The following is a 12,149-nucleotide window of genomic DNA, read 5'->3' as shown; positions in this document are numbered from 1 at the left end:
GCACTAACAACTCAGTGAGGACAATCCCAATGAATTTAAAGTGGGATGTGGCTCAGTGGTTGAGTGCCTCTGAATTCAATCCCCATTACTAAAAAAAACTAAAAAAAAAAAAAAAGGAAGAGAGAAAAATTCACTAGATGGTATATTCCCAAAGAAAAAGGATATAAGAGACAAAAAAGGGTACTTATTCCAACCCAGGAGGCAGAGAAAAGAAATCCCAGTGATAATGACAGTTGTATAACATGCCAATAAAAGAAAATCTTAAAGAAGATCCCATTATATAAACTACATGATTAAGAGCCCACAAGTTCTTTTATCTCTTTTGGGAAAAAAAAAAAAGCAATTTATTAGAAACTCTATGGGAAAAAATTTGTTTAAAAAAAAAAAAAATCACAATCCCCACATGAAACATACAATGTGGCCCAATTCTGAACACCAGACAGCACAGACCAACACTCTCCAGTCCTCTACCCATATCTTTTTACCTACATGGTTGATTTCCAGCCCTACTAATGAGCCATGACCTACAGTTTAAAAAACTGCCCAAAGATGTGGCTTCAGCTGGTGATCTTCAGTGACCTGCATAACCACTATGCATGATGACCAAAGGAGAAACCACCCTTCCTTCTTTCCTTTCCCTCCTCTACTGCTCTTCCTCCTCAGTTTCCTCCCCCTGCTCCTCAACCCTCAGCTCACCCATTCTGCAACCCAAAGCTTGTAATGACCTATGGAACAAAAAAAGATGCCTAAGTGCACCGCATAAGCCTACATGACCCATTTCCCTCTGACACAGCACTTAGTGCTCTCAGTCTCATGGGCACTAAGAGCCCAAGACAGTGAGGAGATCCAAGAAGGCAGCAACAGCTCCCCCCAAAAATTCTTCAAGCAGTGGGTACTAAGCAAGCCTTTGTAACCAATGATACCCAAGTAAGGAGGTCATATATGCAGCCAGGAGCAATGGTACACACTTAATAAAATCCCAGCTACCCCTAGGTTGACACAGGAAGGTCAGAGGGTTCAAGTCCAGCCTGGGTAACCTAGTGAGACCCTGTCTCAAAATAAAAAAAAAAAGGGGGTTGGGGATATAGCTCAGTTTTAGAGAACCCCTGGGTTCAATTCTCAGTACTATGCACACATACACACAAAAAGATCATATATGCAAACACATGAACACAATCTAAAAGGCTATTTTTTTTAAAGAGAGAGGAGAGAGAGAGAGAGAGAGAGAGAGAGAATTTTTAATATTTATTTTTTAATTTTTGGCGGACACAACATCTTTGTTTATATGTGGTGCTGAGGATTGAACCGGGGCCGCACGCATGCCAGGCGAGCACGCTACCGCTTGAGCCACATCCCCAGCCTTAAAAGGCTCTTAATAATACTTGTTTCTAGTGGGTAAGATTTTTTCATTGAATATATTTTGCTATTCTTCTGAGATATAGATGTATTCTTTTGTACAAAAAAAATAATTTTTAAGTCCACTTTGGAAAATATTCAAAAATTTTAGTAAAAACCATTTCACCCATCATGTTGGGAAACATTTAAAGGTTTGGTAATGTGCTCCACAGGCAAAGATATGTGAAGGAAAAAAAACACACACTCAATATAAATTGCTTTTAATAAAAATCAGGGGCCAGGGTTGTGATCAGTGGTAAAGCACTTGCCTAGCATGTGTGAGGCACTGGGTTCTAGTCTCAGCACCACATAAAAATAAAGGTGTTGAAAAAAAAAATCAGTCCTATAACAGACAACAATTTGTTAATATCTCTAAAATTGCAAACACACGCTTTCCCAACAATTGCATTTTGGGGAATTAGCCTTATAGATACACTACACACACAGAAAAGTCTGGTAGAAAGTTAATTGCTTCATTATTTGTTAGAGCAAAATGACTACCTAAAAGTTCATAAAACAGCTGCAATTTAAATAAATTATAGTAATCCACAGATAAACGGGGTTGGGGCTGTAGCTCAGTGTCAGAGTGCTTGCCTAGCATGTGTGAGGCACTGGGTTCAATCCTCGGCATCGCATAAAAATAAATAAAAGTATTGTGTCCATTTACAACTAAAAATAATTAAAAAAAAAAAAAAAGAAAGCTCTCCCAAATATACCATCAAGAAAAATAACCAAAAGAGGTCCCTATTCCTATAATAGAGGAGTAGGCTGTATCAGAATAACCTTCTTACAGAGTGATATTACAGATCCTAGATGAAATATGGAAACAACCTTCTGAAAGCACTGGAGATAAAATTAAAAAGAAAACTTGACCCTTGAAAGAAGAAAATATCCTTGAGCAAGACCCTTTACACTGTTTCACCTATGAAGGTGCTCCCTGGTCAAGAGGTTCAGGGAATTTTAAACAAACAAACAAAACAGCTGCAATTTTATTGTCCTGAGGGATTAAGGGAGGATTGGAGACTGCTCAAAAAGCAAGAAATCTAGGAAAGGAGAGAACCACAGAAAGAGGAGGTCCCAGTTTGAATATAAAGCTCCCCTCAAATCTTTGGCTAAACTTCGAACTGTTCAAATAGGGGTGGGATACCAAAGAGTCCAGAAAGAACATAAGAGCTTGGAGGCTGATAAAGCTGAGCAGAGATTTTAGCTGCACCCACCAACAGGGTAGACAGAGTTGAGTTCATATCCTGCCAAATCAGACGGACTTGATAAATACCTCAAACTGTCCATCTGAAACTCCAAAAGAGTCACTGAACTAAAAAAGTACATCAAGGACTAAGAGATTTACCCTAAGAAAAATATATCAACTATCAAAACTGATGTATTAAGCCAGGCATGGTAGTACACACCTGTCATTCCAGCTATTTGGGAGGCTAAGGGAGGACTGCTAGTTCCAGGCCAGCCTGAGTAACACAGTAAGACCTTATCACAAAAATAAAAATAAAAAGTGGGGAGCAAGGAGTTTCCATGCTGGATTCCATCCCTAGCATCACTAAAAATAGGAGGGGGAGGGAGTATGCTGGGGATATACCTCAGTGGTTAAGCACTGGCCTACTATACTCCAGGTCCTGGGTTCAATCCCCAGAACAACAACAACAAAAAAGCTGATGTAACAAAGCACTATAAAACCATACCTCCAAACAACAAAACAGCCCACCACTAATTTAATTAATTCAACACTATTCAGAAGTCAGAATCCTTAAAATCTATCATCCACAATGTCCAACACATAGTAAAAAAAAATCACTACAGCTGGGCATGGTGGTGCATGTCTGTAATCCCAGAGGCTCAGGAGGCTGAGGCAGAAGGATCACAGATTCATAGCCAGCCTCAGCAACTTTGCAAAGCTCTAAGCAAATTAGCGAAACCCTGTCTCAAAAAATAAGGGCTGGGGATATAGCTCAGTTGGTAGAGTGCTTGCCTTACATGCATAAGGCCCTGGGTTGGATCCCCAACACCACAAAAAAAATAAAAATAAAAAATAAGGGTTGGGGATGTGGCTCAGTAGTACCAAGCATCCTTGGGTTCAACCCCTTGTGCCAGCTCCCCGCACCCCCGAAAAAGCTGTTATATGAAGAAACACAAAAATCTGGCCCAAATTCAAGAGAAAAAAAAATGAGTCAGCAAGAGATTCACAAATGTCCCAGATGCTGAAATTATGTGACAAGAACTTTAAAAATAATTTTGATAAATTTGTTAAAGAAACTATAGAAAGTCAGCATGAGGGCACTCACCTATAGTGCCAACTACTTGTGAGACTGAATAAAGGATTGCTTGAGGCCAGGAGTTTGAGGGCAACCTAGACAACACAATAAGATTCCATCTCTGGGGGGGAAAAAGGTCTATAAAAAAAGATAGAAGACACAAGGAATTTCAAGAGAGATGTGGAAACTTTAAAAACATACACACAGAAAGTGTGGTATTACAACAGGCGGTACACACCTATAATCTTAGCAACTTGGGAAGATGAGGCAGAAGGATCCCAAGTTCAAGGCCACCACAGGCAACACAGTAAGACCCTGTCTCAAAATAAAATAAAAAGGGACAGAGGTCTAGTTCAGAGGTATAACATTCCTGGTTCAATCCTCAGTACCACAAGAAAACACAAAAAGAAGAATTAAATATAAATCTAAGAATGATAAATAAATTTGTCAAGTTTTGAATTCACAATTGAGATTGACTAATTACATATAACATAAAAAAGAACCAGTGAGCCAGGCACAATTGCAACACACCTGTAATCCCGGCAGCTTCGGAGGCTGAGGCAGGAGGATCACAAGTTCAAGGCTAAATTCAGCAATTTAGCAAGACCCTAAGAAACTTAGTGAGATCCTGTCTCAAAATTAAATAAATTAAATAAATAAACAAGGGATGGAGATATAGCTCAGTGGTAAACTGCCCCTTGGTTAAATTCCTAATACCCACTGACTCCCAACCCCCACCCCCACCCTACCCCACCCCACCCCCGAAAAAGGAAAAGAAAGAACATGAAGACAGAGCAATGCATATAACCTAAATGGAATTACACTGACAAAACACTTAAATAACCTGCAGAGGGATTTAGCTCAGTGAGAGTTGGCCTAGCAGGTGCAAGACCCTGGATTCCATCCCTAGCACTGCCAAAAAAACAAAAACAAAAAGCCCATTAAATAACAAGCAGAGCTTCAATAACAAGTGGAACCATGCTGAGCACAGTGGCACATGCCTGTAATCCCAGCAACTCAGGAGGCTGAGCCCTAAACAATTTAACAAAACTCTTTCTCAAAATTTAAAAACTTTTAAAAAGATTTTTTTTTTTTTTTTTTGGTACTGAGGATTGAACTCAGGGGACTCAACCACTATGCCACATCCCCAGCCATATTGGGAGGCTTGGTGTACTATGGAACTTTTATTTACATAAAATACTTAATGTACCATAAAATATTTCAGCCAGGCACAGTGGTGCATGCCTGTAATCCCAGTGGCTCAGGAGGCTGAGGCAGGAGGATCACAAGTTCAAAGCCAGCCTAGAACAACTCAGTGAGAACTCAACTCAGTGAGAACCCTGTCTCTGAATAAAATACAAAAAAGGCTGGTGATAGTGGTTGAGTGTCCTTGGGTTCAATCTCCAGTACCAAATATATATATTTCAAAAGTCAATCATTTAAATAAAAATAACAATGTACTGTTGGATTTATAATGTTTTCGGAAGTAAAATAAACGTCAGAAATTTCACAAAGAACAGAATAGAGTATAAACAGAATGATACTACTTATAGGTTCTTACATTGTATAAGAAAGAAAGGACATAACGTTTAATTTATGGCATTCTATGATTTTATGCATGAATATTCTAAACCCTAAAAGAGACACACCTAAAAAGCCAGTACCAACGATGTTGGTCACAGTGTTGCACATGTTATTCTATCTACTTTGAGGGCTGAGGCATGAGGATGGTAAGTTCAAAGCCAGCTAGGGCAACTTAACAAGACTGTCTCAAAATAAAAAAGGGCCGAGGGTGTAGCTAACTGGTAAAGTGTCACTGAGTTAAATCCCCAGTACCACAAAAAAAAGAGAGAGAGAGAGAAAAGAAAGAATAAAACAGTAACACCACAGGCTTAGGCCGACTAGTTTGCTCACTTTTAGAATTCAACTATTATTTACACCTTCCTGGGTTACAAGATTATACCACCTTAAGCTGCAAACCAAAGCCAAATTCCAACTTCCTATTGTGCTTATTAAACAGGATTATTTTCATTGCACAAATCTAATGCCTGCCATCAAACGCCCTAATTCTTAGTACAATCCAAGCAGAAAACTGTTACCAACCAAGCACACTTGGGAGGAAAAAAGAAAAAGTGTCACATTTTTGGCTCACTGCTAGGAAAAAGTTTCCTGCTTATACCAAAAAAAAAAAAAAAAAAGTAATTTAAATTTAAATTAAAAAGAAAAATCTGTGCTGGGGGTGTAGCTCAGTGGTAGAGCATTTGCCTAGCATGCATGAGATCCTGGGTTCAATCCTCAACACCAAAAAAACAGTATAACCAAATATCTATTGGTTCAACTGACAAATCCAAATGCATACTCCCTGCATTTGCATTATCATTTGAAGAAATGCTGTTTCTCTCAATCTGAGGGATAAGAAAGTCAAGCAGTAGAAAGTACACTGACATAGATCCACCTTCATGACAATGATGTGGTGTCTGTTCAGAAGACACAGCTGGGCCCACTCCTCCACCATAGATCCCTGAAGACAAAGCCTGTCCTTCACAGTGCCTAGACCCAAAATGCCCTACGAGCTTTCCTGACCACAAAGAGTAAGCTGCAATTTATGGTCCACATGGAATGTGGTATGGCCTTATCTAGGGCAACAACCCAGACCTAGTCCTCCAAACCTGCCCAGGACATTCCTATTTACAAAGTGATCTCAAGAGTTTGCCTCAAAACTTTCTAGGATTGGGTGTGGTGGTACACACCTGTAATCCCAGATACTTAAGAGGCTGAGGCAGGAAGATCAAAAGTTCAAGACCAGCCTCAGCAACTTAGCAAGACCTTGCCTCAAAATAAAACTTTTTATAAAAAGCAAATGTGGAAAATGTTGCTCAGTGGTAAAGTGCCCCTGGGTTCAATCCCCAGTACCAAAAACAACAACAATAAACAATAAAACCTGCTAGAGCTGTCAGGATGAAGTACCACAAACCCAGGACTTCAGTCACAGAGTCACAGAAACTTATTCTCACAGGCCTAAAGACTAGAATCCCAAGATCAAGCTATAGGCAGAGGTGGTTTCTCTTGAAGCCTCTCTTTGGCTTGCAGATGGCATCTTCTATGTCCTCACATGACTGTCCTTCTGTGTATGTATATGTATTGATCACCACTTCTTAAAATGATACCAGTCAGATTGGATCAGGGCCCATTCTCATGACCTCATTTAAATGTAAGCACATCTTTAAAGATAAGTCCCCCTCTCCAAATACAGTTATCTCCTGAGGTCCTGGAGGTTGAAGCTTTAGCCCATACAGGCAGAGAGCAGGGATGAGGAGAAAGTGTACATAAAACAGACTATACACACATCCACACTGTTACTAGTTGGGCATGGGGCCTTCATTTGTACTGGAAGGTTTCATTAAAAAAAAAAAAAAAAAAAAAGTTTTCCTTGCTGGGCATGGTGACACACACCTGTAATCCCAGGGGCTCGGGAGGCTGAGGTAGGACCATCACAAGTTCAAAGCTAGCCTCAGCAAGATCCTGTCTCTAAATAAAAATAAAAAATGGGATGTGGCTCAGTGGTTAAGCATCCCGGGGTTCAATCCCTGGTACCAAAAAAGTTTTCCTGATCACTTATATCAAAGTCTGCTTCTTCCATCTATTCTTGGCTCAGCTTCGTGCTCTGAGGCGGCAGGCTGGTCCCATGCATGTTGGTTTCCCCAGTGTCTCTACCTGGCACCAACACTCATCTGATAGATAAAAGAGTGAATAGGTGGATGCCAGACACCTCCAGTGGCAACAAGTGCACATGGACCCAACACCAAAACTCCCCCAATCTCAGTACTTAAAGGCTGTCTCCACCCCTTCTTTGCTTCTGAACTTCATTCCCTGGTCCCCACCTGGAACTGGCTGATGCTTATTCCATGTCTTTCCTAAAACACCGTAGCATCTGTTCTCTCATGATCTCTAATTTTAGGACTAAGTGGCTAGCCTTTCAAAGTGCAATGTTACTAACCTTCTTCTCACAATACTAAGTGTGCCATAGGCACTCAAGTAAGATGAGTAAAATGCTGACAGATTTATGAGATTTAATCTTAGCTGTTTAATTATACTATCAAGTGACAAAGAAGGGGCACTGCTGACAAAAATGCAGTTACCATAAGCTGGGTGCAGTGGCGCACACCTGTAATCCCAGCAATTCGGGATGCTGAAAAGTAAATTCAGGGGCTAACTGTGTAGCTCAGTAGTATAGCACTTGTCTAGCACATGGAAGGGTTCAATGCCCAGCACTGGGTGGGAGGAGGAGTGGTCATCAAGTTCAGGCTGAGGGAGTAGCTCAGCAGTAGAGTATGTACTTAGCATGTGTGAGGTCCTGTGTTCCATCTCCAGCACCAAAATCAAAAGATGAGTGAGTTCAGGCTGGGGGAGTAGCTAAGCAGTAGAGTAATTACTTAGCATGAACAAGGTCCTGGGTTCTATCCCCCAGACAAAAAAAAAAAGTGAGTTTTTCCTCCTCTTGGGCTCTCACCCTCTTGCCTTCTGCCTGCCACCAAGGGACAATGAAGCAAGAAAGTCCTCACCAGCTGGACGTGGTGGCATACACCTATAATCCCAGCACTGGGGAGGATGAGGCAGGAAGATCTCAAATTCAAAGTAGCCTCAGTAACTGAATTTAGCGAGGCCCTAAGCAACTTAGTGAGATCCTGTCTCAAAAAAAATTTTAAAAGGACTGGGGATGTGACTCAGTGGTTAAGCACCCCTGGGTTCAATCCCTGGTACCAAACAAAACAACAAAAGGAAGGTCCTCACCAAATACCAACCCCTTGCTCTTGGACCTACCTCCCAGACTCTAGAACTGTCAGAAATCTATTCTTTATGAAATTACCCAGTACCAATATTGTTATAGAAACCCAAAACAGACTAAGACACAAAGCATGTGGCTATTCCCTCTTTTTAAATTCTGGTTTAAATGAAGCAAATTCAAAAAGTAATTATTACCTCACCTACAAAAACCTCGGGCTGGGGATATGGCTCAAGCGGTAGTGCATTTGCCTGGCATGCACGGGGCGCTGGGTTCAATCTTCAGCACCACATAAAAAAATAAAATAAAGATGTTGTGTCCACCAAAAACTAAAAAATAAATATTAAAAAATTCTCTTTTTTAAAAAAAAAACACCTCAGTATGTCTGTCAAATCAGAACTTAATAAAGCATAATACAAACTTTGGGCAAAGGGGAAGAGATGAGGGGATGGTGTATGGGGGCAAGAAAGATGGTGGAATGAGATGGCCATCATTATCCTAGGTACATGTATGAGTGCACATACGGTGCAACAACACATCCCACATCTTGTACAACCAGAGAAAAGTTGTGCTGCAATTGTGTACAATGAATCAAAATGTATTCTGTTGTCATATATGCCTAATTAAAATATATTAATAAAAAAATGCAAAAATCACACCCAACCAAATGAGCAATAATCCCCTATCATCATTTACTAGCCAGTCCTACAATTCTACTTTTTTTTTTTTTTAATGGTGGTGCCAAGGATTGAACCCAAGGCCTTGTGCATGCGAGGCAATACTCTACCAACTGAGCTATATTCCCAGACCCCCAGTCTTGCATTTCTAAGGAAACTCTTTTTAAATTTAAACAAGAGAAATAAATTCAATCAACACAAAAATATCTAATTTTGTTCAGTTAGAAATCATGGCCATTGGGTGGTGAGTCCTAAGGCCAGAGGCAGCAGAAGCTAGGACTAGCAATAGGGTTAAGGCCAAATGGCAATTTTGGGGGGCTGTGAGCCTCATCTGAATTGAATATAGAAACACACACATCTCAACTCAAGTATACACCTAAGTTTTTTTTGCAAAAAAGAATCACATGTTGATAGTACAGTACCACAATGCAGACTTGACTTCATTGTGTAAATACGGGCCTTATGTTCCAAGCCCCATTATTGGGAATTTCAGTATGAAAAGTACTAGTCACTCTGCAGACAGCAAAATAGGAGAGTAGCTTCCAAGTGGTCACTTCAACTTCAGGGCCCCTACAACTTTAGCACCCAGTGTGTTTCTCTGCCAATCCACTCATTCTTCCATATGCACCCAAAACTGATCCAACTCCCCAAAAGCTCCTCCAGGTCTCCTCTTGTACATCCTCATCACCCAGGGGCTTCATAGGACAAAACAGGGATCAACAAATGTTTATTGAATGAACTATAACTGGCTGGTGGTATACAGTTACCATGACCACATGTGCAGGAATAGCTTGAGGAAAGGCAGGGCTATACCTGGGGCCACTTCCATGAAATCCACTTGGTCCATCAGTTCTCTGGCAGCTCACTGATTCCTGTGTCCCAAGAAGAATGGGCATGGTAGAGCAAGCCTCTATCACTGCTTGACAAGACATCAAGACAAGTATCTGAGACCTGGAAAAAGCCCGCCAATCCACATTTTTAAAAGTTTAAATCTGCATTTTTTTTTGAATGAACTAACTTAAAAAAAGAACTTAAAGCATCCAAACATTAAGTAAAACTAATTAAATTTAAATTGTGAAAAACAAATTAAAACAGGTTTTATTTCTGATTTAAGTTCTTAAGTTCATAAGTTGTAATGACCTCACATTGAATGAAGCAGTAGAAAAGGAAGGTTCTGCCAGCTTGAGATTAGTAGAGAACATCTGGTAAACTGTGTTAAGTCATGGCCTGGATAGGAATCAATGCCCCAAACCTCAATGTCTCACCTGCCTACAAAAAGTGTCAGAACAGAGAGAAAACATACAACTCCTGACTTGGGTAACATTAACAAATGATTATCCCCTCTAATAGAGGCAATAAAATTAATCACTAACCCTGTCTATGCCTAAGGTTTTTCAACTGTAAAATTCTTGATAGTTTTCCATTCCCATTCCAAAAGTTCAGGAATACCTTACTGCTTCTGTCTCTCTCAATCTTGCTGAAGGTTTAATGTTTCCACCCAAACTGGTAGAGGCTCCAAAGGAAACAGAACCATCCTTGCCTGTCACAGACACAGTAGGTGGGCCAGGTGCCCCTGTAAGTGGTGCACATTAAAGAGGTAACTGACAGTCAGGTCCCCCAGCATGTTCAACCAACTGCTGTCATTCCACAGGATAGCTGGTTCAGTTCCAGCAAAGAGCAACATCCACACTGGACATCCTGGTATCTATCTAGGCAGTCACTGGGTTAACACCTCTCTTTTCTGGCTAAATCCTTTTATGCTGCTCCTGCTTTTCTGTAGTCTAACACTTGCAGGCCAAATCACTATTTCAAGGTATTTTCCAACCTTAAACAACTTTTGCAGATAACTGTAATTGATATTGCATCTAAATTAGACACACACACACACACGTCCCTAACATAAAACAATGAGAAAGTGAAGATGCAGCACCACAGGGCTCCCTAAAGGCCACTGCCTACATCCATTTCAAATAAAGACTTTTTAAAAATGGGGCACCTCTAAAAACAAAGTGATGAGTATACGGTCAATTAAAGGACACTGCAGAATGCCAGGCAGTAACATAGGACATCAGGATCTGTTTTAAACTTGTCCATAAAAGTGAAAACACACATTTATCAAAATGAAAATGATAGGCAAGACATGAAGATTATAAGGCATTTATTTGAAAAGGATACATTTTATTAAAACCCATTTTCCACTTTAATGGTGGTTTATCCCACATCGTTTTTCCAGTCTCCTTAAAATGTTCTTTATCAACTACTCAAGCCTGTAATTAAAGCCACATTTTTAAACTACATAAACTAAAGAGCCTCTTGAACTATGTCCTAAATCCCACGCCAAATATAACGTCACTAAAATCACTCAATGATATTAGGTACAACAGACATTCAGCTAGTAATTGAGCCCCATCTTCGCTTTTACCGGACATCCGAAGACGAAGCCAAGTGGGCAGTAAAAGTCTCCACGTTAACCGCACAGCCCACTGGCCCGAGTTCCAGCCCTGGACACTTCTGTCCCCTCGCTGGGCCCACTTCCTTTGCGGCCCCAGCCCCTACGCCGGGGGGAGGCCCACCCTCAGGCCGTCTGCCCAGGGTTAGGGCGAGTCGCAAACGGGACCCCGGGAAAGGTGCGGCGTTTACTGCTCGAGAACGCTGGCCCACCTGATCACTGCCCAGGGTTCGTTAGTCCGGTCCCTACCCTGCCCTGCCCCGCCCCGGTCGCCCGGACTTCACCGCCGGCCACTCCCGCCCAGCCCCGAGGGACCCCCCACCCTTCTCGGCCCCCAGGACCCGAGCCGCGCCCACCGATCCCCGTGGGGGACGCGCTGGTGAACGCTCACCTTCTTGCCCTTCTTGCCCTCCTCTTCCATGTCGCCGCGTGCGGCCCCCGCGGCCCGCCCCGGGAGCCCGCCACCAGCGGCCGCTACATGCTCGCCCCGGGACCGCCACCCCCGCGCTCCCGGCGCCGCCCGCCAGCCCGCAGTCTCCGCCCGGGCCGCGCCCCGCACCCGCACTTCCGGGCCGGAGGAA

The 12,149-nt window shown here is 41.9% G+C and overlaps 1 protein-coding gene across 10 annotated transcripts in view; it reads right to left on the bottom strand.

Moving 5' to 3' along the window:
- Positions 1-12,149, bottom strand: part of Ccm2 (CCM2 scaffold protein) — a 63,563-nt gene that overhangs the window by 47,855 nt on the left and 3,559 nt on the right. The window contains exons 1-2 of one of the 10 annotated variants that reach the window (XM_048786568.1): positions 11,960-12,107; positions 9,933-10,070 (exon numbers count right to left, since the gene is read on the bottom strand). The exons of 2 other annotated variants lie outside the window; for them this stretch is intronic. In XM_048786568.1, the coding sequence (XP_048642525.1) occupies positions 9,933-9,966 (34 nt within the window). In that variant the 5' untranslated portion in view covers positions 9,967-10,070; positions 11,960-12,107. Of the gene's footprint in view, positions 1-9,932; positions 10,071-11,959; positions 12,144-12,149 lie in introns of those variants that run through there. 7 more of the 10 variants (XM_048786571.1, XM_015490289.2, XM_015490290.2 and 4 more) reach the window with 7 other exon arrangements.

Source organism: Marmota marmota, unplaced genomic scaffold (assembly GCF_001458135.2).
Source record: "Marmota marmota marmota unplaced genomic scaffold, marMar, whole genome shotgun sequence".
Taxonomy (NCBI): domain Eukaryota; kingdom Metazoa; phylum Chordata; class Mammalia; order Rodentia; family Sciuridae; genus Marmota; species Marmota marmota.
This window is presented reverse-complemented; position numbering and strand designations above follow the sequence as displayed.